The sequence below is a fragment of the Oncorhynchus clarkii genome, chromosome 20 (genome assembly GCF_045791955.1).
Source record: "Oncorhynchus clarkii lewisi isolate Uvic-CL-2024 chromosome 20, UVic_Ocla_1.0, whole genome shotgun sequence".
Classification (NCBI taxonomy): Eukaryota; Metazoa; Chordata; class Actinopteri; order Salmoniformes; family Salmonidae; genus Oncorhynchus; species Oncorhynchus clarkii.
Genome location: NC_092166.1, coordinates 20480637 through 20507719, shown reverse-complemented (window position 1 = coordinate 20507719; position 27083 = coordinate 20480637). Strand labels below are relative to the sequence as shown.

At 39.3% G+C, this 27083-nt stretch overlaps 1 protein-coding gene across 1 annotated transcript in view; it reads left to right on the top strand.

Annotated features, from left to right (window-relative positions):
• The window catches only part of LOC139376071 (bone morphogenetic protein/retinoic acid inducible neural-specific 2), a 115238-nt gene extending 88537 nt beyond the window's left edge, over positions 1 to 26701 (top strand). The window contains exons 7-8 of the mRNA XM_071118226.1: positions 15681 to 15903; positions 22097 to 26701. Coding sequence (XP_070974327.1) covers positions 15681 to 15903; positions 22097 to 23216 — 1343 coding nt within the window. The 3' untranslated portion in view covers positions 23217 to 26701. The remainder of the gene's footprint in view (positions 1 to 15680; positions 15904 to 22096) is intronic.
• The last annotated feature ends 382 nt before the right edge of the window (positions 26702 to 27083 follow it).

Genomic DNA, 27083 nt, shown 5'->3' with positions numbered 1-27083 from the left:
ATGAGAAAGTTTGTCCGGCTGTGGGGACTGTGCGAGGGGATTTATACTACTATCTGTACTTACTGGTGGTACAGACGCAGTTTCATCCTTTCCTACACTTAAATTACCCTTGCCTAACGATTGCGTCAGAAGGTGGGCTTGCAGCACAGCTATCCTCGCCATAAGGCGATCATTCTCCTGTATGTTATGAGTACAGCGACTGCAATTAGAAGGCATCATGTTAATGTTACTACTTAGCTTAGACTGGTGGAGGTCCTGACGAACCACGCCCAGATAAAGCATCCGGAGTGAAAAAGTTGAATGAAAAAAGTTGAGCTGGGGCTTTGTCAAGCAACCATCTTATACATCTACCTTTGTGACAACATTTTCAGCTTAGCACCACTTGTAAACAAATTAGATATTATTTTTCATTCTTCTATATTAACACATAAATCATCGTAAATTTGATTTTTTTGTTGGTAACTAGTCGCATGACAAAGCCCAAAAATGTTGAAATCACATGTTTAACCGCTGTTGGTGCTTTTGGGGTTAAATTGCATCCAGGACATCCATGCATCTTCAATACCTTAGCATTTTGTACATGTCTTAGTGGTCGACTGATTTGTATTGCTTTTTTATCCCTGCATTTTGATGGAGTTAGATTAGAATGTGATGTGTATTGCACACACTGATTAGACGATAACACTGTCATAACGAAGATCAAGCATAATGTGGAAACTTGTATATTCAGGAACAAATGAAGGTAGATACAGAAAGAAGGCAAAATGATGGCATTCTGCTTAGCTCCAGTAATGTTTTCTCTAAGAGGGGATTATAATGTTGAGTACATGGCAGATTCTCCCTACAGCAGAAATGCAGCTCTTAGCCCAAAGCAAAACTTCATACACAGCTCAATAGTGCTTCTCCAGCAGCCAATTCAATGTAATGCATACAGCCACGGAACTTGCAAGAGACATAGCCTATGTATTGGTTCAGTGCATTCCGAAAGTATTCTGACCCCTTCACATTTTTCACATTTTGTTACATTACAGCCTTATTCTAAAATTGATTAAAAAATAATTATTATCATCAATCTACACACAATGCCCCATAATGACAAAGCAAAAACAGGTTTTTAGATTTTTTTGCAAATGTATTAAAAATAAAAACTGAAATACCTTAATTACCTAAGTATTGAGACCTTTAGCTATGAGACTCGAAATTAAGGTCAGATACATCCTGTTTCCATTGATCATCCTTGAGATGTTTCTACAATTTGACTGGAGTCCTTTTTTTTATTCTATTGATTGGACATGATTTGGAAAAGCACACACCTGTCTGTCTATATAAGGTCCCACAGTTGACAGTGCATGTCAGAGCAAAAATCAAACCATGATGTCGAAAGCATTGTCTGCAGAGCTCCGAGACAGGATTATGTTGAGGCACAGGTCTGGGGAAGGGTACAAGAACGCAGTGGCCTCCATCATTCTTAAATGGTTGCCCGGCTAAACTGAGCAATAGGGAGAGAAGGGCCTTGGTCAGGGAGGTGACCAAGAACCCAATGGTCATTCTGACAGAGCTCCAGTTCCTCTGTAGAGATGGGAGAACCTTCCAGAAGAACAACCATCTCTGCAGCACTCCACCAATCAGGCCTTTATGGTAGATTGGCCAGATGGAACCACTCCTTAGTAAAAAGGCACATGACAGCCCACTTGGAATTTGCTAAAAGGTACCTAAAGGACTCTCAGACCATGAGAAAAAAGATTATCTGGTCTGATGAAACCAAGATTGAACTCTTTGGCCTGAATGCCAAGCGCAATGTCTGGAGATCCTTGATGAAAACTTTCTCCAGAGATCTCAGGATCTCAGACTTAGGCGATGGTTCACCTTCCAACAGGACAACGACTCTAAGCACACAGCCAAGACAATGAAGGAGTGGCTTTGGGACAAGTCTCTGACTGTCCTTGAGTGGCCCAGCCAGAGCCTGGACTTGAACCCGATCTAACATCTCTGGAGAGACCTGAAAATAGCTGTGCAGCGACACTCCCCATCCAATCTGATAGAGCTTGAGAGGACATGCAGAGAAGAATGGGAGAAACTCCCCAAATACAGGTGTGCCAAGCTTGTAGTGTCCTAGTCAAGAAGACTTGAGGCTGTAATCACTGCCAAAGTTGCTTCAACAAAGTACTGATTAAAGAGTCTGAATACTTATGTAAATGTCATATTTACGTTTCTAAAAACCTATTTTTGCTTTGTCATAATGGGGCATTGTGATTGATGAGGGAAAAAGTATGTAATCCAATTTAGAATAGGGCTGTAACATAACAACATGTGGAAAAAATGAAGGGGTCTGAATACTTTCCAAATGCACTGTAACGCTAGATGTTGCATGTTGCACATGTCAGTAATATGATTGGAGCTATAATTATACCGTGAACTTATGCTGATACAGTCCCACATAGATCAACACTTTCTAATTGTTAGTATACAGACTAAGAGATCTAGTCAAGCTCACACAAACACTACGCACAAGGAACTCAATTATAATAAATATTTTGGTAAAATATGAGGTTTGCCAAAAGTTGAAATTCAGCTCTGGAAATCTACACCCATTGTATTAATAGTTTTGTGATGCTTTGGGATACTTTGATCCCTGTGATTTTACATTCTGTGCAGACTTCACATGTCGATTCCGGAGGCACATACGTTCACTCACATGATCAGAGACCACAAAGCACACGCCTGCCTTAACTCAGGCAGCAGTGGCAGCAAAATAAGAATGTGTGCTATATTTCAAACGAGTGAAATGAAATACAACAAAAACATGGAGAAACATGGATTAAGGCGCAGGGGTAGAGACAAACAGTTAGTTCCTTGAGAAAAGTATTTGAAGCACTTTCAGCTCACCATTGGAGCTCAGGGACTGTGATGGTGGTTTTACTTACGTGCTACTGACCCCTAAAGCTCTCTGTGATCCCTGAGGACCACTAGCCCGGACTGGAGGACAACTTACTCTCTTGAGGTACATAGACTCAACAGTGCTCGACATCTCACCAGGGGCTCAGGAGTGTTGGCCTAGGTCCAGCAGCAGACTCTCTGAGACTATTTCAAACACCAGTTGAACCTCGCTACTCTTTCTGTCATGTGTCAAACTTTTTTGTTCACTTTAATACATGAACAATGGGAGCAAAACTTTCATAGGGTCTATTTCTGGTATGAAAGTGATTCATCGTCAAACTTGACCGGTAGCTCAGCGAAGTAGCACAGATGCTTGCGGAGGAGGTGTTGTATACTGAAAATAAAGTTTTTTTTCCTAGGGAGAAAAACATCATCAACGCTGTTCAATATCTGACTGCTTGCAACAAAGACATTGAGCTATAAATAGAATAGCAGATGAAGGCCTCTCCTCCCTCTCCTGCTGACAAATGGATGAGACAATGGCAGTTCATCTTCTACTATTGTTCATTCTGTGTGCCTGTTGAGAGAGAGATGCATCAAATCCACATGGGGTAATTTAGTGTGGTTAGGGATCCTTTAGCTCAGGCTCCATTTGTCACCAGGATCGCCTGTAGAGAACCTTTTTTTAATGAAAAATGTAGTGTGTATGTCTAAAATGGCACCATGTTCCCTATACAGTGCACTACGTTTGACCAGAGACCTATGGACCCTGGTCAAAAGTAATGCACTATATAGGTAATAGGATGCTATTTGGGACGCGTGTTTAAAGTGGTCGGGGGGAAAGGACTACATGCCCCCCTGTACAAAGGTAGCTGGTAGAGGTGCATTACATGTCTCTGGGGGGTGGCTTGTGTAACGTATGCTCTCCCTTCATACGGTCTCGTTTCCTAGAATCTTTGCACTCCCAGGGGATACTATCTGAGAATGTAGTCATGGTACTAGTCCTTCCTCTCCCCTCGACAGAGTTAAAATCACTTCCTACAGGTGAAGGTATAGCTTACATAACTACCTCCCTGCGAAATAAGTGGACTTTGCCAAACAGGAAATAATGCTACAGTATGTTGTAATATGAGCGTGTTTTACTTGCATACAACGTGTTTAACATATTAATGGATTGCACGTTGCATCACAATATCGATATGAATATTCTCTTGAGCACTGGTGCCCAACTGAACGTTCTGCTTAATTGGCACTGATGAACATTTAATCTAAAGTACATAATAGTGGCTTGGAAAGATGATGACATTTCGAAAGGAGACAAATATTTAGTAGACGAAAACTTTTTCATCATTGTGATGTCGCCAAATTGACTTTAGATGAAGTATAACTTTAGCTCAGGTATAACTTTAGCTCGCTTACGTTAGCATTGCTTGCTATTTTTTGACAAACTTTGCTAGTTAATGGCAACATTGCTATCTCTAAAGTATATTTGACAGCATCAAAATGATGACAAAGTTGTTTGGCTACTTTAGAAATGTCATCGTTTTTCCAAGCCACTATACTCTAATTTAGCCATAGAAATCATTAGCCCCCATTAAGAATGACTGGGCACCACTCAACTTTCGGCATCAGTATGTCTGAGAGTGGCTTGAGAAACGTTGATAACAACGGTGTGACGCGACCAAGTAACTGCGGTGCAACCCATGCATACTTTTCTAGACTATATTGGTGTTTTTGTTGTTGCAAATTGAGCTAATTGTAAACAAATGTTTTTTGTCAAAACATTGTTATTGAAAAACATTCAACTGATGTCAGGGATTATTTGTGAGTACAGCTCAATTCAGTAGCTAATGACAATGAACTGCCTTCTGTTTGTAAGTGTAGGCATTCAACATGGACATTCACGAGTCCAGGGGTAGTCTCCATTGGCTCAATTACATTGTGACTCACACTGTTGAATCCAGCTAATCAAATGTCATAGTGCTAGAGTCACTACAGCTAATGAGGATCTTGTTAACAGCTTTAAACACAGTTCTTTTTTCAGGGCTCTGTAAAGGCTGTTTAATAAATACTAGCTATATCACTTTTCAGGTAAGACCCAGATGCAGACCACATTGAAGTAATAACAGTTTACTAATCCAACAGGGGAAGGCAAAAGACAGGTCAAGGACAGGCAGGGGTCAGTAATCCAGATAGATGGGGCAAAGGTACAGGACGGCAGGCAGGCTCATGGCAGGCAGAAAAGGTCAACACTGGGAAAACTAGAAAACAGGAACAATCAAGAGACAGGAACAGAGTGAAAAACGCTGATAGGCTTGATGAAACAAAAGGAACTGGCAACAGACAAACAGAGAACACAGGTATAAATACACAGGGGATAATGGGGAAGATGGGCGACACCTGGAGGGGGTGGAGACAATCACAAAGACAGGTGAAACAGATCAGGGTGTGACAAGCTAAGTCTGTGTTGTTGTACTGGATGTGTGAGTATTGTGTGGGCTTGTCCACCACTAGATTAAAAAGGTTCTATGTTACCTATTAGTTACAATAACTTGGGTGATTATTATGTTGTTGTTTTTTTAAATGTAAATTATATTTTTATAGCAAACAACAAGAGAGCTGTCTGTCTCTCTGTGTGTGTGTATGTCTGTCAGCATAGCAAGTTGTGTGTGAATAGTGTAGTGTAGTATAGTTGTGTAAATTCAGCGGTACGGTTACCCGTCAGGACAATAGAAAACGGCCTTCATATACTAAAGGTGAAGAGGTATTTATAGTCCTTCATTACTCATGTGACCTCAGCTCATTGGTAGAATTTAATTGAAACAAAATGTGGTATTCATACATTCACAATACCCTATTAACAACATTGAGCTTTTAATTATTTGTCTATGTTTAAAGGTTAAGCAACAGAAACTAAGTACAGTCAACTCCCAATGCCTCAAAGGTAGACAGTGCCAGCCACGTTACAGCAAGTATCTCCCAGGTTGGCTCTTCCCTCTTGAGCTACAAAGCCCTAAGCCCATTTCTGAATGTACTTTGCAACATAGGCCTTGCAAACATTTTTATCTTTACTTTGCCCAAGGCAACAAACATTTTCTAGCTTGAGGAGAGATGAAACTTCCTCATATTCCCTACTATGAGAGCAAAGACGTATAGTTTGTTACAAGCTCTTCGATAAAGCTTATAAGGGGTTCTCTTCAATCAGTTCCGCTTTGGCCAACATCCGCATAGCAGTTGTTTTGGCAGTGTCTGAGGTGTAACTGGTAAGAGCTGTCAAATCCACAATGGCTCCCAGCATTATACCTAAAGTGGACATTTCTATTGGCTGCATGGAGTCACAATAGCCTTGTTTACAAGATGGAAAGGTGGAATGTGTCTGTCAACTACACCTGCATTAGGATGATAGAAATCTTAATTATCTTGTTTGAAGATTTTTTAATTTGAGTGTAAATATTTCTATGTAGCCTACACTTTCTCGCTCTGAACTTCTAACAGGAGTGGGGTGGGTGTGGCTTTGTGACAATGATCCGATTTGGCTCCAATGCAGTTCCACCTCCAACACGGCAAAACATCCGCTATGCGAGTGTTTGCTATCCCCAGTTAACGCTTGATCTGATTGAATCTAGTCCTTACTATTAGAAAATGTGTTTTGAACGCTATGTCAGATGCAGTGTCCTGATCAGGGCAGTGACTATGACTTCCTAGTTTTCGTCCCAAATGGCACCCTATTCCCTTTATCGTACACTACTTTTAATCAGGGCCCTTTGTGTCCATTGTTAATTCCCATAGGCCTTTCGACCTGCCCATTTTACTGTTGCCCAGTAACTGTCCCAGTCTAGTTTAAAAGTGTGAGTTCAATGCAGTTCAAACTGACAGCATTAGTTTATAAGTAATACTCTTTTTGCAACATCAATCAAAACCCAGATACGACTTAATAAAAGTAAGAAGATAAGCTGTGGGTACTGTAATACAAGGTGACAGTTCTGTGGAATGAAAACCTACTTATTGTGTGTATGTATTGACATGTATGTGTAACTGATGCATACACACACACACACACGCTACATGTTAATAGTTTTAAATGTATGTAAATTGTAAAGCATTTTGTCTGTAATATCTTATTCTTTATGTGAGACTAGCTGTCATCATTTGCGTCAGTTAACGGGATTCTAATAAAATCTCATTTTAAAAAAGAAACTAAAGAAAGTGCACACCTAGTGGTTAGCCTAGTGGTTAGAGTGTTGGACTAGTAACCAAAAGGTTGCAAGGTCGAATCCCTGAGCTGACAAGGTAAAAATTGGTCATTCTGCCCCTGAACAAGGAATTTAACCCACTAGGCCATCACTGAAAATAATAATTTGTTCTTTAACTGACTTGCCTAGTAAAATAAAGATTTTTAAAAAAAGAAGGTGTTTGAAGGAGAGGATGAAAGGTGTTGTAATTTTCACCTGGTCTCCCATGCAGGGGAAGCATTGTAATCAAGGATTTAAAGGGGGAGGTGCTGAGACACATAGGCTACCTTTGTCATGCACAAGATTTATAACTTTGCAAGTCTATTGACACTATTCACAATACTGCATGTCCGCCTCACAAAAATTACATCTACCATAAAGGGAATTTAAGGTCATGTTTGGTATATAAAATAAATATGATTAAACAATATAATAACTGTGAGTGGGAACATAGTTAAATCCCATCTGTCTTCATCCAACTAGGCCACCTGGCTTCCTTTATATACACAACCTTGATAATGCCCAAGGTTAATACATTTTATTATCCAGAACCATCAAATACACAAAATATGAATGAGTGAATGAATGAAGATTCTAATTCACTTAATGAATTAGGATTCTAATGGTTACCTGGACCTCATTTAGCATTTAATCATAACGGCTGGCAGACCGTGCATATTTTGTCTTAAGGATTAAGAATCAGTGTACCATTTTGTTAAAGATTAGAGCCAATTTAAAATAATAGACAGCGTGTAAACTATTTTAACAGAGAGCCAAACAACATCCTAGTTTACACTCTGTCACGCCCTGGCCTTAGTTATCTTTGTTTTCTTTATTATTTTGGTTAGTTCAGGGTGTGACATGGGGGATTTATGTGTTTTGTCTGGTCTAGGGGTTTTGTATGTTTATGGGGTGTTTTCTAGTCTAGGTGTTTATGTAAGTCTATGGTTGCCTAGATTGGTTCTCAATTAGAGGCAGGTGTTTATCGTTGTCTTTGATTGGGAACCATATTTAGGCAGCCATGTTCGTTGGGTATTTTGTGGGTGATTGTTTCCTGTGTCTGTGCCACATGGGACTGTTTCATTGCCAGTTCATTTTGTATTTGTGTTCATGTTCAGTTTTCCCTATTAAAACATGGACACCTACCACGCTGCGTATTGGTCCGATCCTTGCTACACCTCCTCAGAGGAAGAGGAGGAAATCTGCCGTGACACACTCTTAGAAAAAGGGTGCTATTTAGAATCTAAAAGGGTTCTTTGTCTGTACACATAGAAGATCCCCCTTTAAATAACCCTTGTTGTTTCGAGGCAGAACCCTTTTGGTTCCAAGTAGAACCGTTTTGGGTTCCATGTAGAACCGGATCCCAAAATGGTTTTGCCTGGAACCAAAAAGGATTTGACCTGGAACCCTTTTGGAACCCTTTATTCTAAGAAATGTACCTGTCAGATACTGTTCGTGGAAGACGTTACAGGGTTATGACAAATGCATTCTCTGACAGAGTGATAGCTGATGACGATAGCTTACCTGGTAGCAATGTTGATACTATTTATGGAGTCAAAAGGCGAATTAGTACTGCTGGGAATTGCCAGGGACCTCACAATATGATATTATCTCAGATACGATATGTATTGCGATTCTCATGATTCTATATGCATTGCGATCCAATACTGGAATTGTATTGTGATTCGATGTTCCAAACATATTGCTCACCATATGTCTGCTGCAGAGGGATAAGAGAGAGCCATGAGAAAATGAGTTTTGATCAGTAATGGAAATAAGTCCTGAAAACAAATTGGCTCCCTATTTAAAAGAAGATGGAGAACAAGCTATGAAGGAAAAATACTGGAGTTTTGGTGCAGGTACGGCCAACTAGCGAGAAAATAATCTTGCAATATTTCCAAAACGATACGAAATATCGGCTAAAATAATATCCCAATATGCAACTGCATCAACTTCATTCCTCCATCAATACTAATTAGAGGAATATAATGTATTTTTCCATGGCAATACATTCTTACTATAGAACACAGAAGAACAAATGACTGTCTCATTCCCAACTGCAGCTTGATGGTGTAACATTGGAGAGTACTGCTTTCATACTGTAAGAGCAATGAAACAATATATTCTTGTTATGCTCCTTGGTCAGGTTAGAGAAACTGGTGCCCGACTACAAGAACTGGGCTAGATCCAATAGATGACTCAGCTCAATAAAATGTCCTTAGAAATGTTCCCAAAGCATCTGCTTTAGTCAATGGACAGCAGGCGTCCTCTATGGCACTGAAATTACATATTTTGGGGAAATATCTCATTCAATGCATTACTCACTAAGTGTAAAAACCATTATCCTCAGGCAAGTATTCTGAGAAATAGCTGCTGGGGAAATGCTGCCTGAATGATTGACCCCCTCCTGTTCACTAAATCTATTATCCAGGTTGGATCTTACCGCATGACTTGGTGAAATATTCCAAACAGTCAATGCTAAATAACTTGTGAGCTTACTCAAGCTTCTGGTGTTACCCTCTCTGTTGTCAAAGTTGACCTGGCAGTAGTAATGAAACAATTTGTCATGCTTATTAATAATACCCAAAAGGGGTTTGATCTGTATAACATGAGGTAAAAGGGAATTGTCTAATGGTATTCTAAAGAAACTGTATTTCTCAATAAATTATAACAGAAGCAGTACTACTGTACTGTGCTTCACATCCCTGAAACGGATGGTTCTTCTGGGTTATAAATTGTGGCAAAGCGATACTGTAACACAATGATCACCAACAAGGGCAAAAGAGTGTACAACATCAGCTAGAATGAGCATCCTAATGCCAATAAATATTTGATGATGTTATATTGAATGTCAGATTTGGTTTAATGGGAAACATTTCAGTACAGCTCCTTATTCATTGTATGCAACATAAACCCTTAAATGGCAACAATAAAAAGGCCAGATTGCCGAACATAGCCAAATTGATAGTTTGTCTTAGCTCATGTGTATAGCCATCCATGATCAAAGGAAACAGTAATCATGAATCTGTAGATTTTTCCTAAGAAATCATAAAGCTATCATGAGTTTGTGACATCTCGCTCCACACGTTAGCCATAAATACTGAAATATCTGAGCCTTGCAGATCAAGAGCAAGAGTCAGTGTCAGGTTATTATGTTTCAGCACCAACCCTGGAAGAAGGAATCATTGTAGTAGTGGAAATTGATCTCCTTTATGAGTTTGTCGAACCTTAGAGCACATAGTGGTGTTTTTCCATGCTAAAATCACCCACCAGAGAGCAATAAGCAGAAACCTGATAGCATTGGTTTCCCGTGTGTGCAAAGGTCGAATATATTTATTGTTCATGCTTTACCAGCACTGACAGAAAGTGAGGAGCATTTCTCATATGAAAAATGTTCATATGTTCAAGGCAAAATAACAAGATACTTGATTTCTTGAAGAAAAGCTATTGAAAATATAGTAATACTACAGTATTCCTTGAGCCTACAGTAGGTGAATATTTATTTGTCTGATGGGAAAGTTGCTAGTCTCACATTAACAAAGAATCCTGTTCAGACAGCATTGTGTTACTTTGTGAGTGATCTCGGTTAACCCATACATGTTAAGAGAAGTGATTAAGAGATGCTAACACCTGTGAAATCATGATTTGTCCAAATAACCAGAACTGCTGCTGCTCGTTATCCGACACATCCCATTCAGTCCTGACAGATTCTTCAGTTAACAGGCAGAATCGGTCCACAAGCGATTACTTTGTGAGTTATCCAAAGGGAGAGAGAGTTATAAGCCATTTACAAGGCAATAGAGATTAACCCTCAATGCAAATCAGATCCTGCAGTTTACTGTGTGGTATAATATGTCATTGGGTCAGATCATATGTCTTACTTCCTCCCACTGTGCAATCAAAAACAGTGCTTCTGCTCATCATTATTTGGTTGTGGGCTGGGAGCAATACATACTTAACCTATGGTTTTTCATAGTGAGTCTTAGACTTTACATTGGTTAATAATAGGATCTAGAAACATACTTAACAAAAAAAGTGTTTCAGTCTCGTCTAATAACTGCAACAGCAGCCATATTTGATCACATAGCAGGGCCTTTAGTTTGATTACATTTTTTGTTATACCTGATGAGTCATTGAAGTTCATATATGGTGTCTTAGCCCACAAACTGTACAGCATATCTCAAGTGGTACGATTTCATTCTGAAAATATTTATTTGTGTTTTGAAAATTGAACGAGTCTTTAAGGGACAAAACAAAAGGATCTTTTAAGATATGAATGTAAATATTAATATCTTATCCAGTTCCGGATCACATTATATGCCACCAGAAAGCCTAGTAACGATCAACTAGTTTATTTGTGCTGTTTGCATAATGTCTTTCTTATCTGATACAGGTTGTATTTTCTATATGCTCAGTCTGAGCCCAACAAGATCCCCCCTCAATATCTGATATTTCAAAATCTGATACACAGAGAAGGTGAAAGTGTTGTTCTTAGTCCTGTCTCTGGAATATAAAGTGTTGAAAAATGTCATAGGAGAATAGGAACCTTGTTCATAAAGAGCTAGCATCAACTGCAGTAGTTCCTACAGATAGTTTACCAATCCCGACAAGTTTTACCTTGAAAGAAGTGCCGTCTTTATGTCAGTGTACCATATAGTGCACTGTAACTATAATGTCAAATACGGTGGAGGCACTGTATTGTAGTTGCCGTCAAAGTGCCACAAGCAACCATTTGATGTCTTTGTGATGATAGCTTGACAGCCATGTCTCACTGTGTTTTCCACTCGAAGTATTCCAGTAGGAGTAGTATACCCATGGAAAGAAAAAAAGGAGACATACGTTTGAAAGAAGGATGGTGAACTTAGATCTCTCTTAAGATCCAATGCAGCCATTTTTTTTATTATCTCAAAATCAAATAATTTCTAGGTAACAATTAAGTACCTTACTGGGATTGTTTTCAATTAACGTGGTCCAAAAAAAAAAAAAGCTTCTTAGCAAAGAGCAATGTCTCAAGCAAGAATTTAGCTAGGACTGTCTGGGAGTGGTCTGAGTGGGGAGGGGAAAACTGAAAACTAGCTGTTATTGGCAGAGAGGTATGGAACGCTCTTTCTTATTGGTTCATTAAGTTAAAACAGGCTGGAATTTCAGGCGATCTTTTCAAACTGCTCTTGCACTAAAAGGGCATTTTCACAATTTCACAGTATTATTTCAACCTAGTATGGAAATATGTATAAAACGTAAAACATTCAATTTTTACTGCACTGGGCCTTCTCCCCCACAAAGAATATCACATTTACATAAGTATTCAGACCCTTTACTTAGTACTTTGTTGAACAACCTTTGGCAGCAATTACAGCATCAAGTCTTCTTGGGTATGACAGTACAAGCTTGGCACACCTGTATTTGGGGAGTTTCTCCCATTCGTCTCTGCAGATCCTCTTAATTAAGCTCTGTCAGGTTATATGGGGAACGTTGCTGCACAGCTATTTTTAGGTCTCTCCAGAGATGTTTGATCGGGTTCAAGTCCGGGCTCTGGCTGGGTCACTCAAGGACATTCAGAGACTTGTTCCGAAGCCACTCCTGTATTGTCTTGGCTGTGTGCTTAGGGTCATTGTCCTGTTGGAAGGTGAACCTTCGCCCCAGTCTGAGGTCCTGAGTGCTCTGGAGCAGGTTTTCCTCAAGGATCTTTCTGTACTTTTCTCTGTTCATCTTTGCCTCGATCCTGACTAGTCTCCCAGTCCCTGCCACTGAAAAATATTCCCACAGCATGATGCTGCCACCATGCTTCACCGTAGGGATGGTGCCATGTTTCCTCCAGACATGACGCTTGGCATTCAGGCCAAATAGTAATCTTGGTTACATCAGACCAGATAATCTTGTTTCTCATGGTCTGAGAGTCTTTGAGTGCCTTTTGGCATACTCCAAGCGGGCTTTCATTTGCCTTTTACTGAGGAGTGGCTTCCGTCTGGCCACTCTACCATAAAGGCCTGATTGGTGGTGTGCTGCAGAGATGATTGTCCTTCTGGAAGGTTCTCCCATCTCCACAGAGGAACTCTGGAGCTCTGTCAGAGTGACCATTGGGTTCTTGGTCACCTCCCTGACCAAGGCCCTTCTCCGCGGATTGCTCAGTTTGGCCGGGCGGCCAGCTCTAGGAAGAGTCTTGGTGGTTCAAAACTTCTTCCATTTAAGAATGATGGAGGCCACTGTGTTCTTGGGGACCTTCAATGCTACCCTTGCCCAGATCTATGCCTCGACACAATCCTGTCTCGGAGCTCTAAGGACAATTCCTTCAACCTCATGTTTTTTTTTTTCTCTGACATGCTGTGGACTCCAATCAAGTTGATGAAACTCCCCAAGGATTATCAATGTAAACAGGATGCCCTTGAGCTCAATTTCGAGTCTCATAGAAAAGGGTCTGAATGCTTGTGAAAATAAGATGATTCTGTTTTTTATTTGTAATAAATTTGCAAAAATGTTTATTTTTTAAACAGCTTTCGCTTTGACATTATGGGGTATTGTGTGTAGATTGCTGAGAAAAAATATATGTAATAAATGTTAGAATAAGACTAACGTAACAAAATGTGGAAAAATGTCTGAATACTTTCCGAAGGTACTGTATGTTAATAACTTGTTCAATCAAAGCAATGGAAGAGATATGGGGATTCCAAGGGGGGTTCCTTAATAATTCAGGTGCAGGATTCAGTAATAACAACATTCTTTAGTAATCCATTGAGAAATGGGAAGATATTATATCACTGTATTCCATGCAACAACATCGCAAAAGCATCTGCTCTGTAACATACAACTCAAAGATACAAGCTTTATGGCAGTGCATTGTCCTCATTTAAAATATTGGTTTCACCCTGTCTAATATCAAATAATACTTGCAGTGCTGCCATTCAAAACCATGATTCAAAATCCTTGTTTTTGAGAAAAATAAACAAGCCCAGCTTGCTGTCTGTTCTGTTCATGGTTGTATGAATCACTAATACGCCCATCAGAATGAAAGTGGCCTGTGTCCATTATGGGAAATAACCACATCCCTTTTTCTGACACATTTTTAAAGGCCTACATTTTCCATGAATGTGAACATAAAGTCACAAATGCCAGAAAAAGGGGAATAGACAGACACATTACTTTTGTGTTCTGTGTATCCCAATGATCATTCAAATGGCCTGGGTTCTCCAGTGCATGTGGAGGGAAGCAGAGGCATTGATCACTCCAGTTAATGGCACCATATCCTACGTCCCAAATGGCACCATATCCCCGCTCCTATGGGCCCTAGTCAAAAGTAGTACACTAAAAAGGGAATAGGGTGCCATTTGGGACACATCCCATATGTTTCACATGGTGGGTGAGCCTGACAAACAGCAAGTCGATGCGCCCTGATTTTCAGCTATAGGGTGCAAGGTGAAAGATTAGTTTTTTATTAGATGACATTACCACTCTATATCCTTGGCTTGTCAGGTGGGTGGTTAGAATCCGTAAGTACATGCTAGGAAGATGTGTTATTTGATGAGGGCATAATGTAGTGTCTAACCACATATGAAAGTACGCTGTTACTCTGCCTCCTCGTGTCAAAGGAGACCACATTTTCGGAAGTAGGTAACCATAAGGGAATAACATCTATGTAAGTACAGGCAGGTACATAATAGGCTACTTATCACTGCTTGTTCTGTTTTCCAAGAAAAAGGGAAGTAGCGTACATTACCAGTCAAAAGTTTGGACTCACCTACTCATTCAAGGGTTTCCAATTAATGCGTGTTCAATTAATGCATGCCGACAACATAGAAATGTAGTAAGGTTTTTTCAGTAGTAGTTCCTCTGGTATTATGCCCATGTCAACAAATAATCAGGCAGGAGGTCTATCGAGATATAATGCAATCAAATCATTTCCCATTAAACAAAATGTTTTAACACTGAACAAACTAATGGATCCATCAAATACCTATTGCGACATCGCGTGCATTTGAGACTGATAGTATGAAGAGAGGTGACACCGCAAGTCTGATGTGTAACCCAATTGAGCCGTTGAATGTGATAAACTAAAACTTGATGTTTTCAACTCATTTGGTGTTGGCTCTGGGAGCCAGAGGTAGCTCACTCAGGATCATCGAGCACTGTAAAGACCTGAGCCTGTCAGTTTAACTACAAATGTACTCACTACAGTGTTGCCAAGAGTAGCATACAGAAATATAAAAGCTCCAGCCCCCCATAACAATTGCAGGTCTCACTCAGTTGGGCTTTGTAAAAAAGTACTGTGTGTCTTCATTGCAGTGATTTGATAAGATACTTCATAGCAGCTGCCTAGGGCATAAGTAGGAAGTCTCTGGATGGTTTAAATTAGTGAAATAGTGAAATAATATAATTATAATGTAGAGCTGTCCATGGTAAATTAGGGATATGAACCATAATTGCACATTAAAAGGTATAATCCATAATATAAATATCTGGTTAAAATTAAGAAAAGTGAAGAAAATAAAAATATATTGATGGTTGTGAAATTATTTACTTTTTTAAGATGAATAAAACTAATCATGTTTTTATGGTGATTGTTTCTCAATTTCTTAGATGAATTCAAGGCCTTCATGAAAAAACTACCAACGGACCGTTTTTTAAACACATCCATGGTATTCAAGTTTTGGGCAACAGATGCAGCTCTCCAGAAGCGCTACAGCCAATTGGAGATCAGCACCAATTTGGTTCTTGGGAAAGCCCAGAAGATTGTGAGGAAACTCTTCACTCTGAGCAAGCGCTGTCCCAAACTGCCAAGGATCAGCCTCTCTAGAGAAAGGTACGAAAATGGGAACATCACATGCTCTTAAATGATTGCTGAATTATATTGTAATATCTGCCATATCAGATGAAAACGTGTTTATTTTGGCTTTTGAACATCTTACACCTACTTTATTGGTAAATTACATAAATGAACTACTACGTAAAACCACTTGATGGCATTCTATCATCATTGTTTCCTCTTTTATATACATTTATGTTGTTTGGGTCAAGTCTTCAAGGTCTTCGCCCGTGACTTTTTCCCCATTTTGTGGTGTTACAGCCTGAATTTAAAATGGATTTAATTGAGAAGTATTCAATGTGTTTTTTATGGCAAGACTAAATAAGTTCAGGAGTAATAATTTGCTTAGCATGTCACATAATAAGTTGCATAGACTCAATAATAGTGTTTAACATGATTTTTGAATGACTACCTCAACTCTGTACCCCACACACACATCTGTAAGGTCCCTTAGTCGAGCAGTGAATTTCAAACACAGATTCGACCACAAAGACCTGGGAGGTTTTCCAATGCCTCGCAAAGAAGGGCACCTATTGGTAGATGGGTAATAAAAAAGCAGACATTGTATATCCCTTTGAGCATGATGAAGTTATTAATTACACTTTGGATGGTGTATTAATACACCCAGTCACTACAAAGATACAGGCAAGATACAGGCGTCCTTCCTAACTCAGATGCCTGAATGGAAGGAAACTGCACAGGGATTTCACCATGAGGCCAATGGTGATTTTTAAACAAGAGTTTAACCTTTCGACAACATTCCGCTGAAAAGGCAGCGCGCGAAATTCAAATTTTTGGTGGGGGAAATATGTAACTTTCACACATTAACAAGTCCAATACAGCAAATGAAAGATTAACAAGATGTTTATCTACCCATCGTGTCCGATTTCAAAAACTGTTTTACAGCTAAAGCACAACATATGATTATCACAAAAAGCAGAAATATAGATACAATTAATCACTAACCTTTGATGATCTTCATCAGATGACAATCCTAGGACATCATGTTACACAATTCATGTATGTTTTGTTCGATAATGTACATATTTATATCCAAAAATCTCAGTTTACATTGGCGCGTTACGTGCAGTAATGTTTTGATTCCAAAACATCCGGTGATTTTGCAGAAATACTCATAATAAACATTGATAAAAGATACTAGTGTTATTCACGGAATTAAAGATAGACTTCTCCTTAATGCATCCGCTGTGTCAGATTGAAAAAAATGTTTACGGAAAAAGCATAATCTGAGAACGGCGCTCAGAACCCAAAACAGCCAGAGGAATATCCGCCATTTTGGAATCAACAAAGTTAGAAACAACACCATAAATATTCACTTACCTTTGATAATCTTCATCAGAAGGCACTCCCAGGAATCCCAGTTCGACAATAAATGACTGATTTGTTCCATAAAGTTCCATCATTTATGTCCAAATAGCCACTTGTTGTTAGCGTGTTCAGCCCAGTAATCCATCTTCATGAGGCGCAGGCACTTCATCCAGACAAAAACTCGAAAAGTTATGTTACAGTCCTTTAGAAACATGTCAAATGTATGTAATCAACCTTTAGGATGTTTTTAACATAAAACATCAATAATGTTCCAACCGGAGAATTCCTTTCTCTTCAGAAAAAGCACTGGAATGAGTGGTAACTCTGTCATGAGACCAAGACTCTCTGCCAGACTACTGACTCAAAGAGGTCTCATGACCCACTCCTTTATAGTAGAATCCTCATTCAAGTTTCTAAAGACGGTTGACATCTAGTGGAAGCAGTACGAAGTGCAACCTCATCCATATCTCAATGTGTATTCGGTAGGCCAAGCTTAGAAAAACTACAGACCTCAGATGTCCCACTTCCTGGTTGGATTTTTCTCCGGTTTTCACCTGCCATATGAGTTCTGTTATACTCACAGACATCATTCAAACAGTTTTAGAAACTTCAGAGTGTTTTCTATTCAAATCTAATAATAATAATATAATAATATAATATGCATATATTAGCATCTGGGACAGAGTAGGAGGCAGTTCACTCTGGGCACGCTATTCATCCAAAAGTGAAAATGTTGCCCCCTATCCCAAAAAAGTTTAGCTGTGAAAGGAGGATGGCTCAACAACATTGTTGTTACTCCACAATATTAACCCAATTGACATAGTGAAAAGGATGCAGGTACAGAATAAAAATATTCCAAAACATGCATCCTGTTTGCAGCAAGGCACTAAAGTAATACTGCAAAAAATGTGGCAAAGCAATTCACTTTTTGTCCTGAATACAACGTCTTATGTTTGGGGCAAATCCAATACACCACATAACTGAGTACCACTTAGGGCTGTTGCGGTGACCGTATTACTGCCAAAGCGGTGGTGATGAGTCATGAAGACAGTTAAATTCCATGTGACCGTTTAGTCATGTTAATTAGGCTTCTCCCAGCTCTGATGCCACTGATGGTCATTAGTAGCCTACCAAACTTGCTAACTGCCTTATACTCGGCACTCTATTGTCCCTCTAATCACTCTGACATCAATGCAAATGTAATCAAAATCTAATCAAACATGAGCTCATGTCACGCAACATTTCTATAGGCCATGTAATTGCGCAAGAAAACAGAGGAGGATCCCATCTGCTTTCTATAGGCTAGGCCTACTATATTTATTTCTCAACTTTGCTAATATTAATCACATTGCTTATATTTACAACAGGAGTATTGCCTACCTGGCTGGTATGAAAATGAACCACGGGAAAAGCGTCCTCCAATCGCTATTTAAGTAATAAATAAAAAAAAATCGATTTAGGTGCATGATAATGGTCCATTCTAAATCAAAACAAATTTCACACAAATATTATTTAGTATATCTAAAGACAAGATTAAATCAAGAATAGTCTGATGACAATATTAGCCTATCACTTGTGAATTATATACTATGACTTGTGAATGATGCCCAGCATAATAAACAATGTATATTTTTTTGCAACATTTTCTGAACATAGTCGCACACATCATGTAGCCTAGCTCATAGGCATAGTTTGTTTAACAACTAAAGTGGCCAAATAACTTCTTAAAATTAAGAAGGGGTGTAGAGCCTAACTGTCATACATAAGCAGCGAGTGAGTTTAAAGTTTGTGGAAGCTCATTTTCACCATTAAAATGCACCTTTATAATAAAATATATAATATAATATATATATATAATGTATAATATAATGTGAAATAGCCTACTAGTTTATCAACATTTTAAGCTGAAAACGTTCTGATCTGTTGCGTCAGCCACATTGCATCAAAATGTTTTTTTGAAGGTAGTGGTTGTATGAATTTGGGATCTATCGCATCCCACAACTGTCCCAGACTATGTTTGGAATATTTATTTCTCGCACAGAATACTGTAGGTCGACCTTTTCACTTGGGAGGATAGTAGATTGACATAGGCTAGTGCTTTTGCTGTTCGTTAGGCCTACTCTTGGTGTTGGCTGACGAAAAGTAAATGTGGACAGTTCTTCCAATATCTTCAATATGCACCTCGGAATTGGATAAGGATGCGCGCAGTTGCGTCCCCGATGTGTCGGTCTTCACTTGTAGCCTGTGAGAAAGATCCAATCATGTGATGGAGAGCCATGTAAGTGAGAGGTAATTCAGAGCGCGCAGCACAAGGGGAGAAGGGCACAACGCAAGCACTCAGGGAAAAATGTACAACACAGCACTCAGGGAAAAAGGTACAACACAGCACTCAGGGAGAAAGGCACAACGCAGCACTCGGGGAGAAGGGCACAACGGCCGCTGGCCGTAAAAGGCATGGATTTTTTTAGGGTGCATTACGGCATCACTTTGTTAACCGCTCAACACAGAATAGCTGCATGTGCGCTCTCTCTCTCAAATCGTTTGGAGAAAATACCCTTTATTTTTTATTCAGCTTTGTTCATTTGCATTCATCAAACTATAAAATAATGCCACGGAATTCTAAGCAAATCTTGTCTGCTAAATTAACTAGTATAGCCCACAGCCATTTGGCATAGCCAGATCAGGACCTAACCTAAGGACAACTCAGAGTATGCTATTCTGTTCTTCTGAAATAGACTACATTTTCTTCATATCATGCTTCTTTAGAACTGTCTAAAATAAATAATGGATTTGTTGTGAAGATGTAGGCTATATTACATGGATTTATTAGACTAAAATGTAGATGTTCCAAAGGTCTGCATCAATGGGTTGTGTGGAAGCCAGGAGATGCTAAATGTGTTTATGTTTATTAGCGGTCAATTACCATGAGACCGACAGTTATTTGCTTGACAATCACCGGCTGACGAAATCTTGTGACTGTCACAGCCCTAGTACCTTCTCTCCATATTTTTAAGGATAAAAAAAATATACAGAATGGAGCTTAGCACAGGCAAAATCCTAGTGGAAAAACTTGTTCAGTGTGTTTTCCACCAGACACTGGGAGATGAATTCACCTTTCAGCAAAACAATAACCTAAAACACAAGGCCAAATCTACATTGGAGTTGCTTACCAAAAAGACAGTGAATGTTCCTGAGTGGCCAAGTTACAGTTTTTACTTAAATATGCTTGAAAATGTATGGCAAGACCTGAAAATGGTTGTCTAGCAATGATCAACAACCAATTTGACAGAGCTTGAAGAATTTTGAAAATAATAATGGGCAAATGTTGCACAATCCAAGTGTGGAAAGCTCTTAGAGACTTACCCAGAAAGACTCCGCTGTAATTGCTGTCAAAGGGGATTCTAAAATGAATTGATTCAGGGGATTGAATACTTATCAAGATATTTTAGTGTTTTATTTTTCATAAATGTTTTACAGATGTTAGAAATGTTCTTCCACTTTGACATTATAGAGTATTTTATATATTATAGATATATTAAATTCTATTAAATCCATTTTAATCCCACTTTGTAACAAAGAAAAATGTGGAAAAAGTAGAAAGGTGTGAATACTTTATGAAGGCACTGACTTGGCTGAGTTGTCTGTCATTAAGATGCAATTTGTTATCTGATGCTGTGAGAAAACCAGGGCAAGAGTCTGAAATGAAAGAGAGGGCGAGAGAGAGCTGTTTAGTATCTCTGCCCCGATTGAAGTGGTCTGTATGATGTGAGGTCTACGGTGGCATGTCTGTAATCAAGTGCTCTTAGAGACAACAGGTTGGTGTTATTAACGTATTGCCCACTGAACACTTCAATTTCTTTGACAGGCACTACCTCTGGCTGTCATTCACTTCCTTAACTGTTCAAACAAATAAAAACAATCTATTCAGCTCAGCTGAGCCAGAAGATGTATTCTACATTATCATGTGCTATATAATCCCTCATTTTGATATGCATGCCTGCGGAAAGGAAAAGTTTCATTTTTGAGATTTATGTTGCGCAAGTCCCAATACAAAACCTGTTGAGTAAAACTACTATTTGCAGAACCAACTACTCAATAGTGCTTAGTAGAAAAGTTACAGCAAAATACAACATTTTTAATTTATGTACAATATTTGTGTTATTTTCCCTCTAAATGAGGTTGCACCAAAAATCCTACCAAAGCTTGTACATAAATAATGAACACAGATTTAATAGCAAATTATGTATAATAAATCGACAAATAGATACAATCTAAGAATGATTTAGCAATAACATATTGGTATTTAAAAGAACAAGTATGTTCTGCAGGTTCTGGAATACATGTTCTGCATAATTCAATAGGGCTGAGAAATAGTGTGAAATGGACTCTGGAAGACATTATACTCCAGAGTAAACTGAAGAGTTGAGAGAAGGATCTTGTGTGTAGGGCCCTTGCTATTCTTCTGAATCCCAAAGACGGGCGATAAGCCTTTTAAAGGCCACATCAATCATTATTTGACACTTACTAAATGGGATGACGTTAAGTGAACGTTAAGGGCTATATTCCACGATTGAAATGTAAAGGTTATTTCCGATTGAACCGACATATGCAGCGTTTACCCTGAATGCAGTCTTTGCTAAAGAGGGAATATTGCCTTTAAATTTCAGCTTTCGCTGTAAAGCTGAATTTCTGCGATGCGCATTGAATAGAGCCCTAAGACATTGTCATCACTTGTGTCCTGTATGCACTACTCTATCCTTTTTGTAGGGTACAATAGTGTTAGTCAAAGGTAAAACATTTTAAGTAAAGATGATCTCAAAGTGAAATTATGTTTTTGAAAATAATGCTCTTTCCTCTTTAGGACACCAGGATTTTGGCTGAGCAAGGCCCAGTCACTCCTGTACTGCAACGAGCATGGAATCCTGGGCACGTTTTCAGAGGAGATGCAGAGCTGCACCTGCACTGCAGAGCACAGTAGCGCCTGCCAGGGGACAGTGCCCTGTGAGGTCGGAGAGGGGTCAACCTGCCTCTCATGTGCCCCGGACAACATCACCCGCTGTGGCTCGTGCCACCCTGGCAACATCCTGCACCTGGGCTCGTGTCGGCCCAACATAGCAAACTCTCTGGACCACTACCTGAACATTGACTTTGACATGCCGGACACAGAGGTCAAGTATCTGCTCCAGCAGCTGGACAGTCGCATGGAGGTCCATGCCATCTACATCAGCAATGATGTGCGTCTGGGCAGCTGGTTCAACCCGGCCTGGAGGAAACGCATGCTCCTCACTCTAAAGAGCAACAAAAACAAATCCAACCTCATTCATATGCTAATGGGAATCTCATTCCAGATCTGCTCCACTAAAAACAGTACCCTGGAGCCTGTGCCTGCTATCTATGTCAACCCATTTGGGGGCAGCCATTCGGAGAGTTGGTTCATGCCTGTCAACCAGCAGGACTTCCCAGACTGGGAGAGAACTAAATTGGATGCCTCTCTGCAGTGCTACAACTGGACGCTGATGCTGGGCAACAAGTGGAAGTCCTTCTTCGAGACGGTGCACATTTACCTGCGCAGCCGCATCCTGACCGACGACCCCACTGTCAACGAGACCCTTTTCTACGAGCCCCTGGACCTGGACGACCACACGTCCAACCTGGGCTACATGAAGATCAACAGTCTCAAGGTGTTCGGCTACAGCATGCACTTTGACCCAGAGGGCATCAAAGACCTGATTATGCAGCTGGACTACCCGTACACGCAAGGAACCCAGGACGCAGCCTTTCATATGCTGCTGGAGATGAGAGACCGCATCAACCGGCTCTCCCCGCCCGGAGTGCAGCCATTGGACATCTTTTCATGTCTGCTCCGACACAGGCTCAAGCTCTCCACCAGCGAGGTGGTGCGCATCCGAGACTCCCTCCAGATTTTCAACTCCAAGCTGCCCAATTCCTCTGAGGCAGAACTGGGCCAGTTATGCAGCTAGCTCAGTCTAAATTAGGGTCCAGAGAGTGCTGTGCTGCTGGTTACTCTTCAGTCATCCGCCAATTTATCCATCTGGTTTGGAAAACATGTACATATATTTCTGAGATGTCTAGAACATCCCTATACACTTGCTGAAAGACTGTGGCGTGTGTTGAATCTGTTGAATGTGGAGTGATGTCATGACAACAGAGTTTTTAATATAGAAAGCAAGGAGCTCAGATGAGTTTTCAAAAGGATCACTATGGCTGTTCATCTTTTGGCATGAAGTTGAGGAAACGGAACAGGATTTCCCTTTCTAACTTTTTTTATTTGGTTACAGAACAATTTCATTTAAAAGGGAAAATATGATGTGCTGAATGAGTTGTTGATTATGCTTAACGGTTTATTTTGATAATCCTTCACATTTGTTTATCCTTGCCTTTCCATTTTATCTTTCGTTCAAAACCATACAAGATATGTATTTGTGCTTAACATTTGGTTGAGAAGCCCATGACTGAATTGCTCTATTCAGCAACATTGTGGCAAACCGAGTGGCATAAATGTCTTAAATGTTGAGTTTTTCAGCTGACTTCAAAATGAATTCTTCTGACAAGGTTACAAAAGGTCTGTGGATACAGCTCTGTAAATATTGCTCCATCTATGTGGAAAGTGCACATACCTTTTATTTGATAACCAAGTGCAAACACCCCAAAAATATTTGTAACAAAAAAAAAATCATGCCTTTATAATGGAGAGTCAATGTTCAGATAAAAAAGCACATTTAGTTCAGTTTAATTTCCAAGCTAGATGTTTTGAATATATTTTGCAGACATAACACCTTTTTTGGAATAGGCTAACTGTATTTGCATTCTAATGAGTACACTGTATTGTGGATCTTACCTGTAAATGCAAGTCACAATTCCAGTTAAACATATTGCGGAATTTTATTATTTTTTAAACCAGTTCTTTAACTCAAAGTTTATTAATGGTATTCACGGTAGGCCTAGATTGGAACTCAAATTAACATGAGCTGATAAACTGGAGACCATGCATTTCTCTTAGTATAGTATATTCCAACTGGATATGTTTCAAATCTTTTACACGGATTGTGATGGTTCAACAATTTACCATACTGATATATCTATGTCATATGTTAAAGTACTATTTGACCTTTCATTATTTACAAAACCTACATCTTGAGTGAAAAATTGCTGTCATAAATCTACTGCTGGAATAGCTGTGTTTCTAGGATTTATCAATTGTACCATTGGACAATAGGAACATTTGGTCTCGACAAAGAACACATATTTAAATGTCCCTCTTCGCTGTACGAATCCTCTTTGTTACCATGAAATGGAATTACCCTGGGTGCTTCCTGATAAGATGAATGTTCTCTAATATATGAAGTGCAGCATTTGCAAGTTAAAACTCATTTCCAAGGTTGTCACAGTGCACGGGAACCAAACACACATTGTCACATTGCATCAAACTCACTGTGCTTCTGAACAACCTGGGAAAAACATCAAACTATTTTAATAAGATGGGAGTCACAAACACAGAGTTTGTAAATAAAAGTTATTTATCTTGGTGTCATCTAGAAATCATCACTTGCCCTTCAGCTAATCGTCAGGACAGTGAAGGACACCCAATCAATCAAGGAGGGTCTATTATGCTGCGTAAACGTTTCAAACATTCCCACAAGAAAATGAGGGAAATGGGGTTGGCAATTTTTCTCCAATGATTTATTATGTTTTGAGAGTCCAATAATTTAATTGATGTTGTGGTATTGGTCAAATAAACTGTGGTCCTTGTACTTATTTTTTGCCTGTACCTGTGTAGGTCATGTAGTACAGTCATCAATTACAATTTTGATTATAGGTTCAGGGAAATGTTAGAAAAACAAAGTGTCTGGAGAACATATTATTATTAGCACACAGAGAAAGAGAGAGGGGGAGAGAGAGAGAAACTATAAACATTATCAACAACAAATACAAGGTACTATTACAATTTCATTACTATGGACATTATCATATAATAGAAGCATTCAAACATTCCACTCCAAATCCACATCCACTTGCATATCAGTCTAAAATCTAAGCATGCAAATGAATGCATTAACTCTCCTTGACTTGATTGGCTAGCCTCTCGTTACATGATAGACAGTACACTGAGTACAGCAGATGATTTCATAGTGCATTTATTTGCCATGTATTCCTTTCTGTTTGTTTGTTGCCTTTGACTGCCTCTGACTGCCTCAGTCCATAGGACAGTAACTGACGGTTAGCATGGCTGTCAGGACACAGCACTTATCATACCACCCAGATGTTCTTCTTTCAAACTCAGTATTCTTTTATGTCAATCAGTGGTGTAATTTCTTCCAATTCTGCCACATTGGACTTCTTTTAACATTTGAGGCACTTCATTGTTAACGGCGGCCGTCCTTGAGCTTTTTATGGCCACCATGTTCAAGGCTGGACAGCTCTTTTCATGTGTGCTCTATCCATTTTCCATTGGTGAGAGGACGCCTGACATGTAAATATCCCTGTGGAAGTAAAAGGTCTTCTACAATGCCAACACTGTCACTTAGCAGTGGCCTGTTTGTCTGGTGTGCAAGTCTTGGGACTGGTGCCAACGTCCTTAGGCCTCAGACAGGCATGACCTCACAATTATGGTTATAACTTATTTGATATGTGGGGGACAGCTTTCTTTCCACAGGGAGCCCGACCTTAGCTTTTCAATGGGTAATGATATGAAAGAATGGCACCACTATAAGAGGTTATCATTACAGTTTGATTTGAATGTCATCTTTAGCTGCCTTTATTTAATTACATTTTCTATGTCATCAGTATTGCTACCATCAGAATCAAACTATATATAAAGGTGGTAGTAACATGGTTAAAAGATTTGAACAAGTTGTGAACACTTACAATGATCAATTATATACATTTATCTCTGATATAATTACAGTTATAACTTGTTCCTATATTTCTACCATGTAAGTACCTATGCTGTAAAGTACACTACTTATGCGAGCCATTCAAGAAATAAGCAACAAACTCTCTGTATGTCTAGCTTGTACTATTCCTGACATAATTAACCCGAGCAGTTTTTCCGTACAGTATGAAAGGTAATTGTCGTTCGAAAAATGTACAGATATTTCCTAAACGCCTTCAACTTCTGTATGGTTATAGAATAAGATGTTGTTTTGCCCCTGAAAGCTACAAATGTCCACAACCAAAGTGCTGAATGTAAATATTCTTAGGTTGACTCCATCCATTTTGATCAGACTACTTCACACAGCTCAATCAAGAATATGAAATATCAGCTCAGTATCCAGCTGAAAGAGTTATATTTGATTATATGATCATGTTTTATGTATTTGTATCTGTACATACTGAATGAGGCGCTACATACACAAACATACTGATATGCTTACTGGTTGGCTCTGTAAAGAACCGTTTAACTTTTTATTATTGTTTGATCAAAAATATTTGTTTCTCTCAATGTTTTAACAGGATGTAAATGTTCTTATATTAAATAATAAATAAGAACAACTACGTTTGCATTTCTTTGTATTCTATCCATATAAAAACAATTAATTGGATGCAAGGTATTTCAGATATGCATTCGGTAAGACATTGGAGTATGTTACCTTTTTCAGTTGCGTATGTATTCTGATAATGATATTTAATTCGGACTACTTTCGATGTCAGTGGAGGTGGTTGGGAGAAGGTATAGGAGGACGGGCTCATTGTAATGGCTGGAACGGAGTAAAAGAAACGGAGTCAAACGTGGTTTCCATATGTTTGTTTTTGATACTGTTCCATTGATTCCATTCCAGCCATTACAATCAGGCAGTCCTCCCACAGCTCCTCCCAGCAGCCTTCAC